At 42.6% G+C, this 19,757-nt stretch overlaps 1 protein-coding gene across 1 annotated transcript in view; it reads left to right on the plus strand.

The window, feature by feature from the left end:
- Positions 1 to 594: 594 nt before the first annotated feature.
- Positions 595 to 19,757, plus strand: part of LOC118369644 (uncharacterized) — a 30,174-nt gene continuing 11,011 nt past the window's right edge. Inside the window, exons 1-3 of the mRNA XM_035754177.2 lie at positions 595 to 1,002; positions 10,244 to 11,079; positions 19,463 to 19,624. Coding sequence (XP_035610070.1) covers positions 927 to 1,002; positions 10,244 to 11,079; positions 19,463 to 19,624 — 1,074 coding nt within the window. The 5' untranslated portion in view covers positions 595 to 926. The remainder of the gene's footprint in view (positions 1,003 to 10,243; positions 11,080 to 19,462; positions 19,625 to 19,757) is intronic.

A 19,757-nucleotide genomic window follows, 5' to 3' on the forward strand; every position in this document is an offset into this window, starting at 1 on the left:
ATGTGAGAGTTAATAATGAAAGACAGAAAAGCACATTCTCCATTCTGTCTCTATACCGAGAGACAAAAGTGAAACAGACCTGTTTTATGATAAGCATAATTGACACATGATGCAGATACCCCCCTCCTCACTTTTCCTATGACAAAGTGGTGACAATTTTAATTGAAAAGAATCACCGCAAGTTACTTAATTGTTACTCAGAAATTATTTGATATTGAGATAAAAATGGCTGCATTGGACATTTAAGAAAATCTCCATCCTTCTATATATTTCAGTGAATAATACTACATCTGCCAATCGATCCCCTCTATCCCCTCACCCTCAGGATGAATTGGAGTCCCTGGATTCTCCATAGTCTTTTCCCATCCCCTTCCTTCTCCCATCTTCCCTCCCTTCCCCCATCCTCCTCTCTTTCTTCCCCCCTCCTCCCTCTCTTCTCTCCATCTTCTCTCTCTCCCCCCTCCTCCTACCACTCTTTCCTCCCTCCTCCCTCTCTTCCCTCCCTCCCTCCCTCCCTCCTCCCTCTGGCTGGCTGCCACTCCTCCCAGTGACTCTGTGCATGTTGTCTGTTGAGGCCGGCCCCCTCTCTCTCCTCTGATGGAGGAGTGAAGCTCACTGACACACACTCACAGACGCAACACGCCACAGGCAGGCTACCAGACAGACTGGCAGACAGGTAGGCAGCAGTCAGGCAACATGACCCAAACAGGGAACAGCCTCAGCTCTGTGACCTGTGACAACAGATGCCAACCACAGAACTGAACACTGAAGTTTACTTTGAGAGCCTCAGGGGACCAGGAGTAAGCAGAAAATAAGACAAATAACAAGACGGGATGAGGAGTGCTTGACTGCTGTTGTTTAGGCTGAGGAGGAGGGAGTATTTTACTAACTTTTTCTGCACTTTCTGAACCTGTGGAATTCCATTCATGAGCCAGAAGACTAAAGCCAGCATGGTATTCAGCTGGCAGAAGTCCTTTGCCATTCTGACCCCCTGGAGGAAAGGTATAGTACACTTCATGTAACCTGTCTCTATCTCTTATGCCATCATGATGTCTCATCCTACCAGCTGTCTATAGCAGCTGGATTTGCTAGCACAAATTGTAATTTGAGTGTCTGCTGGATGTGTTTTTGTGGTTGGAGACAGAGGTGTAATTTCAGCCTGAAGGTAGAGGGTGTCTTTAGTTAACAGCAGTGGGCTTTTATGGTGTCTGGATTTTAGGAGACTAATTGTCTCATCACATGAACAACTCCTCATATCCAAAAGCAAACATATATTGTCTCACATCCACATGGACTTTTCTCAGTAAACTGAGGAGAGTAAAGTGGCCGTGTTACCTCTTTGGTAGTTCTATTAAGGACCAAGGATGCATTTTGTGGTAGACTTAAAAGGTTGCAAGGGCAAGACAACACATTTGTTTTGCTGTGAATCTGCAGGTGCTAAATTCAGAACTTTACTGACGGAAGAGAACTGGACTTGATACAGTATAAATGGTCTCTTGATTTAGAATAAGCCAGAGTATACGCTTTTATTACACAGCCTAGCATGGTTCTATTTTGAAGCCCAGACAAAACAATTACTTTGCTTTCCAATGTCAATAAATGTAATTGCTACCATTGGGGAGTGACATTTTAAACAAAAAATCCTAATTTGTGTACCATCTGTTTGTTATATACGCCCCAAGCTAAAGCGAGGCATCTTGTACAGACGTGCCATGAACAAGTAGGTTGACTTATCAAAACTCGATCGGTGTCATGAAATAACAAAACCTAACGGAAAAGGGACATTAAAAGTCTGTGCTGTGGATCTGTTCTAAACAGGACTGTAAAACATGTTCAATCCTCATCCTCATGTCTGGAGAATATTAGATTACATATGGTAATCAGCAGACTAAAAGCTTTATGTTGTGTGTTTCAGGAAAAAAAAAGTTTCAAAATACCTTGACACAAAAAACAAAGTGATGTTGTTTTTAGGACCTGTTGATAGTCACAGAATCTATGGGGCCCTTGTGATACAGTGTAACTCCTCATTTTTCTTCCACTTCTCATTTCTCTGCATTCCAAGAATCCGCCTCTATCAGATAACAATCTCAGCTTATGTACAGTATGTCCTCCACACCTGTTGGGAAGGATTGTTCCCCCCCCCCAGATCCTCAATTTGTTTTGTCCTGAGACAGAAAATTCCCAGCATTGTTGTAGATGTGAAAGAGCTTAGACCCTCCTTGGCAGGAATCACGTTGTTTGTCATGATCCTTGGATTGGAAGAAAAGGCCCATTGTAAAGATAACGCTCACATTGTGAACAGTACATAAAGACAAGGCATTTATTGGTCTATTCTTGTGATGTCCTATTGTTGTCATTTGATCACTGTTTAGTTCACAGCAAGAGGATTGTCTCAAAAACTGATTGTGAATTACAATGACATTGTAATTCTTGTCGGGAAAAAGGAGCTAACATTGAGAAAATGTCCTTGGCTCTATCTTTGTGCATAGTTTCCCTGAGCAAATACTTAGTAATGTTTGACATTGTTTTTTTACATTGTAGCATTCCACAAATGAATTGTCCCTTCTTCCTCTCCCCATATTCATCACCCTGACTCAGAGCCAAGCAGAACGGCACGTAGTGGAATTCACTGCTATATGGAATCATCCTGTTTGGAAAGGGTGACAGGAATGATTCAGCTCCTGAGGTATTTGAGAACCTGAAGGGAGTGAGAGAGTACTCTACACATTTTCTTCAACTATGTATGAACTGTGTCTTGATGCCCTATTTTTTCCAGTGTGATCCTGCCACAATAATGAATGATGATCACAACAATGGCAACACACCTATGCCTGTTAGTGGTTGGATGAAATGCCATTTCATAGGGTTATCGGTCATAAAAATCTGCATTTCGTGGATTACTTTTGAGGATGTAATGGTCAGCAAAATCATCCTTTTCTTTTTCAAGAGGTTAAAAAGCCAATGGCTGTGTCAATATAGGATTCATTCATCCAACACCCAACAAAATTGGGAATTACCTATTAAAACATATTCATGTTGATTTGCATTCAATTAAGAGGTAAACTGAGTTGGTTGGTGAGGGGGATTGTGGGAGGATTCAAACTCCAGACCTCCTGTCGGAGGAAACTGGCCCCAAGGAGACTTTACTTGCGTTAGCTCTCCTGCACATTCTTGTCTTATCCTAAGGGCGTCCGATAGTGGGGAGTGGGGAGCGGGGCCCCTGCACCTCCTAGCTCACGTTGATAAAGGGAGTCTGGGATCCCTCCTCAGGGTCGACGCCACGTCCAAGGAAGAGGTGGAAAGGGAGAAAAGATACCAGGCCTGTGTGTTGAGAGACATGCAGCCGAGAAGAGACCTGGTTGGCTTCCTTGGGTTTAGGATGGGCAAGACATGGGGGGAAGGAGTGAGATGGAAGTTGTGTGGCGGTATTTCACACCTCACCAGATAGGTTTCACACATGGTTTCTGTCACCTGAACTGCGGTGGAAATTATGTTGGAAAATGTTTTCCATGGGTCAATTGAATTATAATTGTGTTGTCATAGAATTATAAATGTGGCTCTTGAGGATTCACCTCCAGTTACCATTACTTCATAAACAACTTAAGGGTGAAACTTGCAAAAAAAAGAAAATGATGATAGTGACTTAATGACTAGTAGTGGGCATGAAGGTCTATCAGCAGGCTTGTGACCACCCAAAGTGCTAACAGAGAATGGACATTCTGCTAAACCCCCCGGCTGTAAAAATTGCAGGCTTGTCACAGCCTGTTTATGACCTTTCCACTTAGAATCCAAGAAACTTATGGAATGAACAGTTTAGCCCAGGGTTTACACATGCCATCGCCCAGAGCCTGACCCACTGGGTTAATTCAACGTCTATTCCATGTTGGTTTAACGTAATTTCATTGAAATGTGGTGGATAAAACGTTGATTCAACCAGTGTGTTGCCAGTGGGGAGCTCATGTGTCCTGCCCTTCCATTATGAAGAGCACATTTGCTTGGGTAGATAAAGTTATTGAGGAATACGTACTTTTCAGTGAGTGGGAAAAAAACTTCAGTTGTAGCTCTTCTTGGCCTAGTTGAAGCAATGGGAGACTTTCAGTTCAAATGTATATGCTCAGCCTAACAACAATCTGTCATGCTCTAGTTATAAATCATCTGTTTGTTGGGATTCCAGCTTCTACCCTTGAGGGAGAGAGCAGTAGTGGAATGTTGAGTCTGCACGTACACAGGTCAACACACCTCAGGGAGGAGCTGTGATATCTAATGGAGGAAACAATCACACACACACACACCCACACCGCAGAGAAGAGGGACGGATGTCACCTCTCCTTACAGCACATATTTTAGCCACTCCCAATCCCACCAGCCTCTGGCAACACACTGGTGCTGGCTGGATGTGTTTTCCCTCTGTGAGGGAGTGACAGCCACCCAGGAGCTTAAACCTTTGTTCTCACAGCAGAGTGGAGGCTCCAGGCATTTGGGAGGGCGGCAGGGCAATCCATCTGTTTTATCGAAACTCTCCTTTAGTGAGATCATTGTAAAGTTGATTTTCAAATGACTTTTTTTGGTTGACCAACCTGAACGACAATATTATACTACACGTCTGGAATGTTAAATTAATGTTGCGGCAAAACGTCTGACTCTGTCATTTCTGACAGAAAGGAGGCTAAATACGAGTCGAGAGGGGCGGACAGTGTGTAGCCTAATTACATGTGTGGGGTTACTCAGCCTTGCTGGAAACAGGCTGACTCCACTGAGCCTGTTCAATTACAGTGTAGGATTTCAGATCTGTTTTGTCTTTCCTATGATGACACCTGGGAGATGTTGACACCTGCTTGGGTGTAAGACCTGGTGATTTGTGGGATCAAACCAAGCAGATTGTGTCACAATGGCAGTAGTAGGATTAAGTGGTTGAATAAGCAAGGTGACTTCAGTGTGTAATTAAAGTCACTCTGGTCCCATGTTTTTGTCTGCTGCTAATTCAGAGGAACTGGCAATTACTGCATTTATACAAAAATGTATGATAAGACAGCTCAGTTGGTAGAGCATGGCGCTTGTAACGCCAGGGTAGTGGGTTCGATTCCCGGGACCACCCATACGTAGAATGTATGCACACATGACTGTAAGTCGCTTTGGATAAAAGCGTCAGCTAAATGGCATATATATATATATATATATATATTATATTATATATTATTATATATATATATATATATAAAAAAGTTTATTCTCAAAGAAATATTGTTATTCTCATTTCTTGAACAAAATTCTCTATTTACTTTAATCCATTACAGAATGTTTTTTTTATTCATCTCCAGCTTTTATTCATTTCCACAGTCTTGGTTTTGAAAATAAATTCCTGGTGTGTTCAGTCACAGAAAAATGGATCCGTTTTCTCTTAATGTTGTTGATTGAGAAAAGATGGCTTGGATAAAAGGGACTTCACAAATGGTTTACTCTAAGCTTATTTTGTGTAGGCAACCTGAAACATAGCAACCTTTGCATGATTGATGTTACATTTGAGTCATTTAGCAGACGCCCTTATCCAGAGCGACTTACAGGAGCAATTCAGACCAGCAACCTTTCCGTTACTGGCCCATCGCTCTGAACCACTACACTACCACTTCGATTAGCTATTGAATGAAAACCTATAGCCAAAACCAGTTGACCAAAACCTGGTAAACTTTTCCAACTCAGTCATTCCAATACTTCTTCTGAAAGATAAGTTCTTGAAGAAAGAGTTTGTGGTCGAGGAAAACAGAATGGAAAATAGGGTCTCTACACAACAGTATCTTGTTTGTATTTGACAAAACACAAAACTCCACTAATGTTCATACTCCTGGTTACTTACAATATATTGCATTATTCACATTCCAAGCTGCCTGGAGCTGGGCGAGGTGCTGTTTGATCTCTCTGAACAGAGAGCCAGGTCTCTAGGTCGTTAATTGAAAATTAGATTGTTTTCTCCTCATGGCCAACAGCAAACATGTCTCTTCTTCAGCAAACCCCTGCGCTCAATTACAAGCCCAGCACTGCTTTAAAGACTAGTGGATATCAATACCTGGGTTGTTCCACCAATTAGGTTCCTTTTGAGGTTTTATTTCACCTACATTTAATATACTACCATAAAGAGCACATGTTCACTTAATAAGAAGAAGTTACATTTAAAAATGACTAAAATAAGTGCCAAACAAAGTAACAGGGTTGACGACTTTATCTTAAATCAGCCATAAATCCCCTTGTGACAGGGAGAATGGAAGCTTTTTGTGTGCAACAGGGAGAGGCAATTGAATGCAAACTTCACAAAAACATTTCTAGCCTGTTGTTCTATTCGTAACAGGGTTAATGTGTTATGCTCGAGAAAATACCAGAAAATGGCCAAAAAGAGTAGAACCAGCACACCTGCTTTAACTCACAATAAAATACCTAGGGCTTTACAATGGTGGTGAATGTTGGGGGTTAAGTGGGTTAAAATCCTCCTAGAATTCACATACAGTAGGATGTACACAGGGACATATCAAAATGCAGGATTTTGGCACGTTAGCATGTCTTAATTCATATTCAAAATCGGATTTATTGAATTTTCCATGTGGTCTATATTAAAGGGCACTTCATTTAATATAACAGGCTTTTAAAATGTAATACTTGTGCACAAGTTCTACATAAAATATGAGAAGGACGCAAAAGGCACATATTTCGTGGAACAAGGAGGTCAGGAAACTTTTACGTATAGAGTAAATGACTGCTTGTGGGAGTAATATATTAGCTGCTAAACATTAAGGCAATGTGGTTTACAATTTTATTGCATGTTAAAGCAAGCTCAGATTAGTTTTTTTTTTTTTGGGGGGGGGGGCAGTTGGGGAGCTTTAGTTTACAGTATAGTAAATACAAAAATGTTGTAAATTTCAACCCAAAATACAACAGCCTACATATTGTGCAGTATGTCTGTCTACACTCTTCGAAAAAAGGGTTCCGAAAGGGTTCTACGGCTGTCCCCGTAGGAAAACCTTTTTCGATTCCAGGTAGAACTCTTTTGCTTTCCATGTTACATGGAACTCAAGAGGGTTCTACCTGGAACCAAAAAGGGTTCTTCAAAGGATTCTCCTACTGGGACAGCCGGGGAACCCTTTAAGGTTCTACACAGCACCTTTTTTTCTGAGAGTATATAAGATGAAGTGCAGCACAGTAGTCGTTATGCAGGAGATCATTAGTGTTGCTCTTTAACTATCTACTCCTTCTTATCTGTTACCACTGTGTGAGATACACCAGTTCCCATTACACTCCTGTTGATAACACGACTGACTGTAGACTGACTTGATAAAGCCAATTAAGAGATAGTCAGGGCTGTGCTGCTGGAGTTACACATGGACTGCAGTCTCTCGTATCTCCCCCAAGGGACCACCGCCTTATCAAGGCTTAGGGAGCTGCTGTAAACAGGTATACATGTGATATTTCTTAGTTGTTTTACAGTACAGTCATACCTTGAGGACCATCCTAGACAAACATTTACATACTTCTGATTGGACTGCTGAGGTTTCAGGAGTGTCCATGCTGTGTGTTCCTCTGGGAGCGACAGGGCTTGGTTAAATGTGTATTTCACTTTGTTTTTAAATGTGTTATTACTTTATTGATTTTATTCAGGGAAGCACCATATGATCGTATATGAGCTTGGTTTGGGACTTAGTGTACATGCTGGATCAAAGGCTGTATACTCCAGGGACATGTTCAAGAACGACTTACCTCAGAAATAACCCACACTGATACTAGTCTTTTATCTGATGTTGTTTGATCATCTTGGGCACAATAGGGCCCGAACAGTGTCTAAGTAGTTGTACTTTTTCTCTGACCACGGTGGAAAAAGTCATGTGCTACATTTGACGGAAACAGGAAATACGTTTCCTTGCCTCCTCTGCAAGAATTTGTTTTGGGAATACGATGTCTTGAGTTGAGCTAGTGCAATTCTTTCCACATGTAACAGTGGCACTATGGGAGTGGCATGAAGAAAATACACATCTCATTCTAATCAGGTGAGACATACCAAATGACGCATGTACAACACATGCAATTATGGGGATTAATAGGAATTCATGATATGTAGCTAAATAAACATTGGGATTTTGACTGAATGTACTTTAGTTGAACACATAAAACTGGGGATTCGAATGAGACGCACATGTAGGCTACGCTTTACTGTATATGCAAGTATTGTCTTCTGATACTAATGTTAAAGTTAATGCCCACCTTGACAGCACTGAGCAACAGTATCATTTATGAATCTTTTCAAGAGGCTAACTTTGTGATCTGGAAAACCCCACATAACTTTTCCACAATACCTTGATACACTAGCTTTGGCCAATTTCGGTACATGTAAAATAATTGGGAAAACACAGACATTTTGAATGGGAAGAGACCTGAGCCAAGTCTGATAGGACCAAATAAGATTGAAATGCTATCATTGTTTTGGCAGAGCCACTATCCATTCCCAAAACAATATTATCACAACAGATTTTTTTTCTCATGAAAAACATGGGTGCACTTTGATATCTGTGGATGTTATTCACAGTGAAATAAAAAAAAACGACGGGCTTTGTTTTGTGAGAAAAAGCTGCAAACAAACATGGTAGAGGTATCTCCACCTCATATACCCCTCTGAAATGCAAACTTAATTCCATAATAAAATCATTAAATAAAGCAATAACTCATTAATTTAACTTCAAAAGGAGGGAAACCGTATCACTGTCATGATTTATTACAATGTACTGGACTGGCTGCCATTAAATCTGACACATCACCGTTTCCAAATAGTTTGGCAGTTGATGTTTTAATAAATTGTGGTGGTTACACCTACTTCAAATCAGTTTTGTGTACTCAGCTCAATGACTCATTTCCTGCCAAATAGGTTTCGGGTATATAATGCAGCCTGAGCTCCTGTGAATTTCATTATTTATCATCCTACCCATGTCTCTTCCCCTCCAATCACAATGTCCGCCTGCCTCATTTCCTAACAACCAGAGATACAATTACCCTATTAGTATTTATACTTAAATGACCCACCACAACTCCTTAAGTAGGCATCATGTTAGAACGTTTTGTTTTGTTTCTGTGAGCGGTACTGGGATTCAACTTATATTGATACTCAAAATACTTTAGTTTTACTATTCTTTTAGTTTTCACAAACGTGTCCTCCAACCCCCACCCCCTTAATAAAGTTCCCTCTAAAGTGGATGAAATCACTGGATTTATAACTTTTTCATCTCAAATTTCTATGGGCCAGATATTCAATTTAAACAGCGGCTATTCCCCAAACCTTCTTTATTGTTGAAGTTTGATCTAACAATCTACTATTATGTTATACCAGAAAGGTTTATGGGCTAGATTGCAGCACAGGACTAAACCTTTTTAATTGAGTAATACTAATATTTAATTAAAACCTCTTCGCTGCTCAAGGATATGGTGGTATGTACGTTTGTTGTTCTGGAATTCAAGGTAAGTGAAAAAAAGAATGTTTGATTGACAGCGATGAGTATCAGATTGCACGTGGCGAGAAAGCGGAGATGTCACATACGAGTGCCCCATAATGGTATTAACTGGACCTTAAGATCAAAGCTGGATAGCCCAGTGTGGGGCACTGGCAAATAATGTGCCCTAGGGTATTTTTGTACCTCCGAGTTGAAGAATGCTGGATGGTATAAAACCAGTCCTCAGGTTTCACAGGAAGATCCTCAAAAATCTCTTGGTTCTATGTTTTGACAGTACATCTGTGTCATTCATGGTCACAGGAATTGGACATGCAACTGTGAGTCTTTTGGAATAAAAACACCATCATCCCGCATACACAAGAAGAGAGACTTTTTTCAAATGCTTGAGTCTACCCTCTCAACTTCTGTGTCTTACATTTTACTCTTTGACATCCACTCTCCTTAGGAAAGAGATATTGTAATTAGGTGTTAGGGATGTTCACAGATATTCTGTCTGTTGTCAATAAAGGTAAACAATTTTAACCAGAAAGAGTTAACTTTGAAAGAGTTAGCATTCGGACAATGGTATTTTCGAAGCCCTTAGGGTACTGCTATGCAACACTTGAAAACTGGCATTCACTCAAGTATTTATTTTGCATTTTATTTCATTTCATTGGGGATAACTGAGTGAAATTCAAGTGACTTGTGGGAACATTCGAAATAGGAAACTCTGCTAATGCACAAAAAAAGGCTGTTTTACTAATAATGCTTCTCATTATTCACAGGAAAGGGGGACAATGTGCTGGAAAATGAGGTTATCCTGACCAAGATGAAGCTCTTCAACAACTTCCATGAGAAGCTCCTCAACAACGCTGTTGATTCTTCATCCACTATCGCCATGTCAGTTTCTGAGCAGGACATCTCAGAGCCTGTCAAAGGCTTGGAGGGGAATGCTGACTTGGATAACATGCCTGGACAGTCCCTGATGGAGTCAAGCTCAGACTACCTGTCAAACATTTTCTCAAACTCTCAGCTTTCCAGGCTGTACAAGTTTGAGTCAGAGGACTCTGGGGTGGAACTGCCCAGTGGAACCAACTCTCCCTCCACACCCACCGGCTCGGAGCAGAGCTTTGTGGTCCACAGCCGGGAACCCTCCTATGACTCCTGTAACCTCAACACTCCTGTCCCTACCCCAGAACCACTCCTCACATTTGACCAGTGTTCTGACACCAAACAAACAGAGGATATGAGAGACACACCATGTATGACTGCAGACAGTGCTGTGCAGGAGTGTGATATGGTGGAGTCGGGGGCTGAACTCAACACAGAAGTTGAGAGGGTAGACCTTCATATAACTGAGAAGGACATAGACATGGAGAGGGCCCAGCACACAGCCTTGAGTGACCCCACAGAGGACGGTAAAGGGGGTTCAGTGCAGCTGGGTGAAAACAAGGCTGTAACTGAGGGGGTCAACTCAGAGAACACAAAGCCCAGGAGACAGTGCTCTACAGGGGCCTGTGACGATATGACAGGGGTTGACTTTGAGCAGCCGCCTCTGAGGAAAGGCACGACGAGTGACAGCCTGGAGGAGTATATGGAGGAATGCTGCAGACTGAGTGAGGTAAAGATATTCCCTGCCCACTTGTTATTTACACACAACCTATTGGCTTCTCCCAGGGCTGCATGTAAGCCCACAGATATTTCTAATGTTTTATATTCTGTTTTATGTAGTAACCATAAAGTGTTATTTATGGGGAAACTATTCCTGACACAGAGCGATGCCTTAGTGCTGTTGTAGCTATGCCATCTGTGTACTTTCATCTGCAACATTAGGTCTGTTGAACAGAAGCAGGTACCTTGTGCTTCCTTTTATTTATATTTAACACATTTCCTGCTGTCTTTGTGCTTACAAAGTCAGTGAGCGACGGCAATTAGCAGGGCTTGTTTTGACTTCCTCCAAATCGGCAGGGACTTGAGGAAAGGCCCCTTTTGGGTGGTGGACAACAAACATCTTTACACTCCCTGTCATTATCCCTAATTACCAACCCTTCCCAGCCTCTATGTCACCAGCTAATCACAGAACCTCTAACGACAACAAGTCTCCAGGAAGCTCTCTCTATGGGCAGGAAATTGGGGGAAATTGTGTGTATTTTGAGAGAAATTATCAACATTGTCTTTGAGATTTCAAGAGCGTGCTGGATTAAAACTAAGGTGAATCAAACCTCTAAAAGACACTAAATTAGGCAATAAAGGTGTAGACCACGTCACATTATTGCAATATGAGAATGTCATACTGTTATAAGATTAAAAGGGAACAGTAGCTCATCTTAAACCCCTCTTTATGGGTAAAAAAAGAAATACAGTATTCTCATACTGAACCTCCATGGGGCTATGACCTCCTTAGTGAGATAGCTGAGCAACAACACGCTACTTGACCCATTCACAATGGCCAGTAGAGACACGTTCCCATAACGAAAGCTTGCCAATGAGAGCGGTGTTTTCATTCATGTCTGGGAAACAAAAGTCTTATTTTTCATGTTCCAAATGATAAAACAGTGTCCTCTTGCGGTGCTGCACCCGACAGCTGTGGAGCTTTGCCAACCAATACTAACCTGTGTGATGTGCTGCTCAACTCATCACTATCAGCTCTCAGCACCGTCTTTCATACGGCGTCAACATGCACCTTCATCTGAATGTCGTGCTGATTTTGGTTTACAGTGGAAATGAGAATCATGATAGTGAAACGGTTCATCTGACTGAAACACTTTGATGTTGCTCCAAAAAAATGTGTTATTCATTTTTGAATGTTTGCATAACATTTATATTACTGTAAGAAGGCCAGTCATGGATTTAATGAGGCAATAAGTGATACTATGTGCAACAAAAGTTAACATTTTTGTTGGCTTAAGTAAGCCTGGGACAGTTTGGTGTGCCGTCTCAAGCAAGCCAAGATGAAAGTGATGCCCATGACATCTATGACCTTCTGACAATTTCCCAGGACATAGATGGCTCTCTCTTCAGATCATATCTTGGATGACACCAGAGCTGGTAGTTGATCTCAAATCCTTTACATGAAACATACCATTTTCAACAATCCAATATTAATAAATGAGCCAACTAATCAGTTACACAATTTGAGGTGGCCAAACTAGAAAAACTAGGCCCGACTTCAAAACCCACATCTCTTAACAGATACTTCCCCATCTCTCCCTCAAAAGACCTTTCACAACAATGTCACGTTCAAAAGACCCAGTCAAGACAAGGTTGTATTATGGCATACAGTTGGGGAATCTAAACACAGGGCCCGGTTGCATACAGGCTGAAAGGAAAAGGTGGAGAGAGCATGTGTTACAGTGTGGGGGCTTTATTCATGCTGCCGCATGTCACACAGCACCTGTTCATCTGGCTGTGGGGATATTGTCCTGGATAACCAGCCAGCTCCCCCCCCTTTCTCTCTCATCTGGTTCCTGCCGCTCCCTGGAACCAGGGCCGGACGTCCTACCTAGACGCATCACACAGGTGTCAAATTGCTCCAATTACTCACATATTTACCCAGATAAAACCCTTTGATAGCCATCAGGGCCCCTTTAACGGACCAGTCGACTGGCTGGCGGGTGGCAATTATTTTGGGGGGCCCCCCCGTGCTCTACTTTAGGGGTGCATTGCTGACAGGCAGTCCGGTGGTTAAACTATTCATCATCATGGAATTTGTTAAACGCCATTGGCACTTGGATTGGAACCAGTGCTATGGTCAGATTATATGAAAGTATAACTCTTTGGCCATGCGCACCAATGGGTTTCGCTTCGAAGGAGGAAGGCATATGAGGAAATAACTCTGTGCCTACTGTAAAATATGATGATGGATCTTTGATGTTATGGGGCTATTTTGCGTCCACTGGTCCTGGAGCCCTTGTTAAGGTCAACAGCATCATGAACCTTAGCAAGTACCAGGGGATTTTAGCCAAAAGCCTGGTTGCCTCTGACAGGAGGCTGAATCTTGGCCGCAAGTGGATCTTCCAGCAAGACAATAACTCCAAGCACACATCAACATCCACAAAGAAATGGTTAATTGACCATAAAATCAACAGTCTCTGGATTTGAACCTTATTGAAAACCTGTCATTCAAATTGAGAGGCCGTCCATAAGTGCAGACAAAGGATATCAAGGATCTCTAAAGATTCTGTGGAATGGTCTAAGATTCCTCCCTATATGCTCTCCAATCTCATAAAACGTCTTATAGAAAGCCTCAGTGCCGTTATCCTTGCAAGGTGAGGTATTGAATTGTATCTCTGAACAACTGTATTAGTATAACACAATATAATACTTTTTTTGTGCATAGAATATAGGGCAGTATTTGCAATATTTACAACTTTATCAACGGTGCCAATCATTTTGGAACTGACTGTATTTCACCATAAAGAGAAAACGTTTATCATATGGATGTGTTTAGCTATCCGTCTGATCTCATGCGTGCAGGCCTCTATCCTTAGGGGGAACCACATGACATTCAAAGCATATTTCCCCTTGCTTGGCTACCCAGACTCCTTCCTTTGACCAAACTCTATGCCACGCCCATGGACGTTCGTTTATTCTCCATTTCTTCTCCGCACTGAGTCTGGATCTGTGTACCTCTCTGACCCTTCACTGAATGCGAACACATTCAGGGCTGTCTGATTGATCCAGAAACTGATGGGTTGGGCCAGAGCCAGAACACGGAGGTTTTGAAATTCATTATTGGCTTTAATACTCTGATTGGTTAGAGACGATCCACAGCCCCTCGTCACCACAAATTACTTCAACGATGGCAGCCTCAGACCAGGGCCGGCCTGCCCAGTAGGCAGGATTAGGCAGCCGTCTATGGAGGCAGATTGACGGGGGCGGCATATTCTGAGCTAAACTGACCAAGACGCACCTTCAACAACACATAAAACCTCACATAATTCTGCCCCAAAACAATTACAATTTCTCTCAACCAGTGCCATATGGGTTTTTTGAAGAGCGCTGATGCGGCCCTGTGATAAGCAGTGCCTACTTTGTCACAGGCAGGGGCATAAATGTTTTGGCTTGTCCATTCCCAGAGTGTCTCTCCAGGATGCTGTTGGAGAGTTGCATCGCTGCAAATCAGGAATAATAAAGCCAATGCAACTGCCTGGTTTACAAAATGGTAGGCCAACTACTTGGATGGACATTCATACAATTCCATTGCGGGCTGACACTGTAGGCTACACCCCAATAAGCACAGACAGATGCCAACGTCTTTAGGATGTATTTTTCTTTAATCCTGTCCGGACGTCTTTTTTTATGTGTGTTCAGGACCAGCCTCGAACCAATTATAGACGTCCATGTTTGGTTCAGATTTGGTGTGGTCAGACCAGACTTGACTTAAACGTCCACGGACTGTGATTTTTGCACCGGTCTGGACCAAATCTGGACCAAATCTTAACCAATCATAGACATCGATGTTTGGCTCAGATTTGGTCCGGTCTGGACAGGCCTTGATTTGGTCCAAAAATAGACGTCTATAAATGACGTCCTTCAACTTTCATTCAGAACTGAAAATGAACCAGATTTCAACACCCGGAAAATTTATATTTTAAACGTCCGAAAAATATGTATTTTCACTTTTAATTCAGAACCTAAATGTCTGGAAAATACTTGTTTCAGACGTCTTTTCAACATTTTGCTTACTGTGAATATTCTAGATATATGGGGAATACGAGGGCAGAAAAATATTTCTCCCTCTCCCCTAGGGGTGGCAGAACAGCCAGGCATTATGTTGCGAACAACAGAGCAGCGGAAATCATTTTGTTTGAGTCGTCAGGCTATATTTCCCCCCCTGTTGAAGGATGTGTGGAACACTGTGAAATATGATGTCATAAAAGAATGAAGACGAGGAGAAAGATGGCAAGCCCTGCTAATTGAAATGGTGGTCCTGTCGAATTCCACAGCTGCAACCCATAAGCATGCACATGATTTACAGTACTAAACACACGTTCTAGGGGTTTCATATTCATTCCACTGATTCATCTATTTATGATGAACTGACCTGTGTTGATCGTGGTGCTCAAGACCTCTGTGGAGTATGTGATAGGTGCTGTAAATAATATTTAAGTCCAATGTCAGGGATTGCAATGGGCCATACATGACTAATGTAGCTGCTGAATTTATGGTAGACACCCAAGTACTTCCATGGGTTATTGTTGGCAGGTAGTAAGATAAACTTAGGTAGACCAGAGTCTTAGTGAGGTGTTGTTGGTGGCTAACAGAGAGAGGTAGCTAGCATCATTGGGGTAGTTAATCTCACCACTGACCCATAATGGCACTATGCCATACATTCTGTCTCTGTAAATCCTCAAGACCCTCTTTTCCTGTCAGCACAGACACACAGTGTGTTCCCCATAGAGTGCCAATGGAGATATACAACTCTCTCCCTAGATTGTGTGTGCTGAAAACAAATGGGTCTTCTGGACAGAAAAGCAGTATACGTGTACAGCACGTATCTTTCTCCCTATCTCTGTGTGCACCTCACATCTGGCACCACATTCCTTTCCAACACGGTCATGTTTAGGAAAGTATTTTTTGATGCGGCAGACACAGTGGAAATCTCCAGAACCAAGGCCTGAGGAGAGCCTCAGTTCTTCACCACAGTCTTTGATATCAGCATATCATGCTCACATTTTCTATGTTTAGCTAGAATAATATTCAAATCTTCAAACTCAAATTGTTGTCATTGTCAAGGCAACGGTTGGTCTTGTGTATTGGCTTCGGAAAAGACCTCCCCATAGGTCTCATTTTAACAAATGCACCTCTCCTATATCTCTATTTCACACTTTCACAACTTTGACGGAAGGAGCCAAGTGAGAACTCATTCTCTAACTAGACCAACGCCTGGCATTTTATCTGCTAGCCAGCGATTCCCACGTTTGAAACATTGTTACCCCCCCAGAAGAAAGAAGAAGCTCTGAAAAAGGGTGGGGGCATTCCCGGGACCCTGAGCGGTGATAAAATCAGTCCCACCCTGCGTCCATCACCGCCGTAGCCGATCTGAGTAAGACCTTTAAAAAAGGCTACGGGGCCAGATGGAATACCAGGACGCTTACTCAGAGCATGCGTTGACCAGCTGGCAAATGTCTTCACTGACATTTTCAAACTATCCCTGACCCGGTCTGTAATACCAACTTGTTTCAAGCAGATCATCATATTACCTGTGCCCAAGAATGCCAAGGTAACCTGCCTAAATGACTATCGCCCGTAGCACTCATATATCTATAGCCATGAAATGCTTTGAAAGGCTCACATCAACACCATCATCCCAGACACCCTGGACCCACTCCAATTCACATACCACCCCAACAGATCCACAGATGACGCAATCCCTATTGCACTCCACACTGCCCTCATCCACCTGGACGGAATATGTTGGAATGCTGTTCATTGACTACAGCTCAGAATTCAACACCATAGTCCGCTCCAAGCTCATTACCAAGCTGGGGAACCTGGGACTTAATATCTCCATCTGCAACTGGATCCTGGGCTTCCTGACAAGTCCGCCCCCAGGCGGAGCGTAGACAACAATCCATCTGCCATGCTGACCATCAACACCGGGGCCCCTCAGGGGTGTGTGCTCATGTCCACATCACTAAGGAATTAACATGGTCCACACACACCCACACAGTTGTAAAGAGGGCACGACAGCGCCTCCTCCACCTCAGGAGGCTGAAAAGATTTAGCATGGGCCCTCAGATCCTCCAAAAGTTCTACAGCTGCACCATGGAGAGTATCTTTACTGGCTGCATCACTGCTTGGTATGGCAACTGCTTGGCATCAGACGGCAAGGCACTATAGAGGGTAGTGAGTACAGCTCCCTGCCATCCAGGACTTCTACCAGGCAGTGTCAGAGGAAGGCCCACAAAATTGGACCAAGCCATGGACCAAGTCTGGAACCAACACGACCCTGAACAGATTCCCCAAGCCATAAGACTGCTGAACAAGACTCCTAAATAGCTAATCAAATCTCTACCCGCTGGTGCTACTGTCTATTATCTATCCTGTTGCCTAGTCACTTTAACCCTACCTATATATACACATAGCTACCTCAATTACCTCGTAACCCTGCACATAGACCTGGTACTGGTACTCCCTGTATATAGCCATGTTATTTTTACTCATCATTGTTTTTCCATTATTCACTGTGTATTTATTCCTCACGCCACTATTTCAATTATTTATTTTTAATCTTTAACTCTGCATTGTTAAAAAAGGACCTGTAAGTAAGCAATTCACTGTTATTCTACACCTATTGTTTACAAAGCATGTGACAAATAAAAATGGATTTGAAGACTGCTACCGGTCTCATATCCTTGGCCCATGACTTACTGTGTGTGAGGAGGAATCTCCTCCTTATCTTAATGAGCCCCCGTAAAACAGAGCTGGGATGGCCAGGCTACAGGCTAGACTAAAGGAACAGGCACCTGATCACTGTCCACCCGACTGATCATCGCTGAGGCCCTGGTCAGACACCTGCATGTCTGGGGAGATAAGGGGAGAGCCAGGACAGTACTGGACTTCTCCATGAGTCATTGACAAATGTTTCAAAACCACTGTCTGGGAAATGAGTAGCCGGTCAAGACTGTGTGTAATTGGGCAGAATGTTCCTTTTTCTGTCAGTGGAAAGGAGTGATTTCAGTTCTCCTGACTGTTATGAATTTGTGTCCCATTATTTGGCCTGCATTTCCATTAGTGGACAGGTTCTTTACTGGAGTTTCACAGAAGTTGCACGGAAAAGCCATCTGGGGGGAGAAAGGCTTCGAACTGAGCTTACTTCCTGCTTTTGTTGGGACACTGTGTGAAATGTGGACGATTGTATAAATATTTGCTCAAAATGCCCTTTTCATATTTCTGCAAATGCGAACATCTGCGCCTCTCGGGCTAACGGTCACACCATAAAACAAACATACAAACAATGGCACACAGACACGTCTTTGTGTTCCCACACCAGTGCGGTCATAAGTTTGAACAAAATCGGCAATCACTGAACTTCTGCTCCAACCCTCTTAAAAAGGCACTACGTCTGTTTTTCCCAGGCCTTTGACATCACCATGTCTAAGATGAACATCCAGCCACCACTGCCATCAATCAAACGACTACAAACGTATGCAGTGCCACTATGGTATGTCGAGAGATTATGCAATACAGTCAGGATGAGGCTAGACCCTAACATAAATTCATATGAGTCACATAATCCCTTCCAGAGTCGACTCCTCCTGGTCAATGTTGACATGAAGCTAGGGAAAGACTTAGTGGCCCACGGCAGCAGGGGAATGCATTTAGTAGTAAAACAAACTCAACCGATATGGTTAACATGTAACAGGTCGTAAAATATCCCATAGGAACATTCCTGTTTCGATAAAAATGTAATGAAATAAAATGTGTTGAATACCAGAGAGGGTGGATACCCTCCCCAGCAGGTTACATCATCTAACATCACCCTCTTGTTAAATCCACTGATCCTTTTAGGCATGTGATGCGGCACCTTTAAGGTGATGTTATGACTGGACCCAAGAATTTCAGAGGACCTAATGTTTTTTTTTAAAATCACACATTAACTTTTTGGTGGATTAAGGACCAGTCAATGGTTTAGCCTTTTATTAGGCATGACAAAGGAATGACAGAGCGATATAAACCACTGAAATCATTTGACCGTTTACCTCAACAATAGATTACAGCTCTCTCTCTCTCTTCCCCCTCATAAAAACACTCAGTTGAATTACCTACAAGCAGTAGCCCAGTAAATCTCATTGCTTACTGGTTACCCATTGTAAAGATAAGGAACTATACAAACAATACATTCTTACAACCTTTCCTCAGAGAACATGTGGTAGTGTCTTGAAACAAAATCTGTACATTTCACATCTAGTTCTCAACCTCAAAAGTTAAATTAGCAGCCCTACAGAGACCTATGACTTCACTAAGCTCACCAAACCCTCCTCTCTTTGATTCCTCAGGTCCACCAGGCCAGCTCCAACCCCCTGGGCTCCGGACTGGGCTACCTGGAGCACATCTGCCAGCTCATCGAGAAGATTGGTCAGCTCCAGGAGCACAACCTCAGGCTGCAGAAGCAGATCTGTGGTCTGCAGAAGGATGGAAAGATGGCCAAGAACAAAGAGGTGAGTCACATACTGTACAGACAGTACTATAAACTATCATTATCAGCATACTCACACAGTCCTGTCTTTGGAGTCAAATCTCCATTAGGTTAAAGCATCTGGATTGGGTGTATTGTCTTATTTAAAAAAAAAG

Source organism: Oncorhynchus keta, chromosome 36, assembly GCF_023373465.1.
Source record: "Oncorhynchus keta strain PuntledgeMale-10-30-2019 chromosome 36, Oket_V2, whole genome shotgun sequence".
NCBI classification, from domain to species: domain Eukaryota; kingdom Metazoa; phylum Chordata; class Actinopteri; order Salmoniformes; family Salmonidae; genus Oncorhynchus; species Oncorhynchus keta.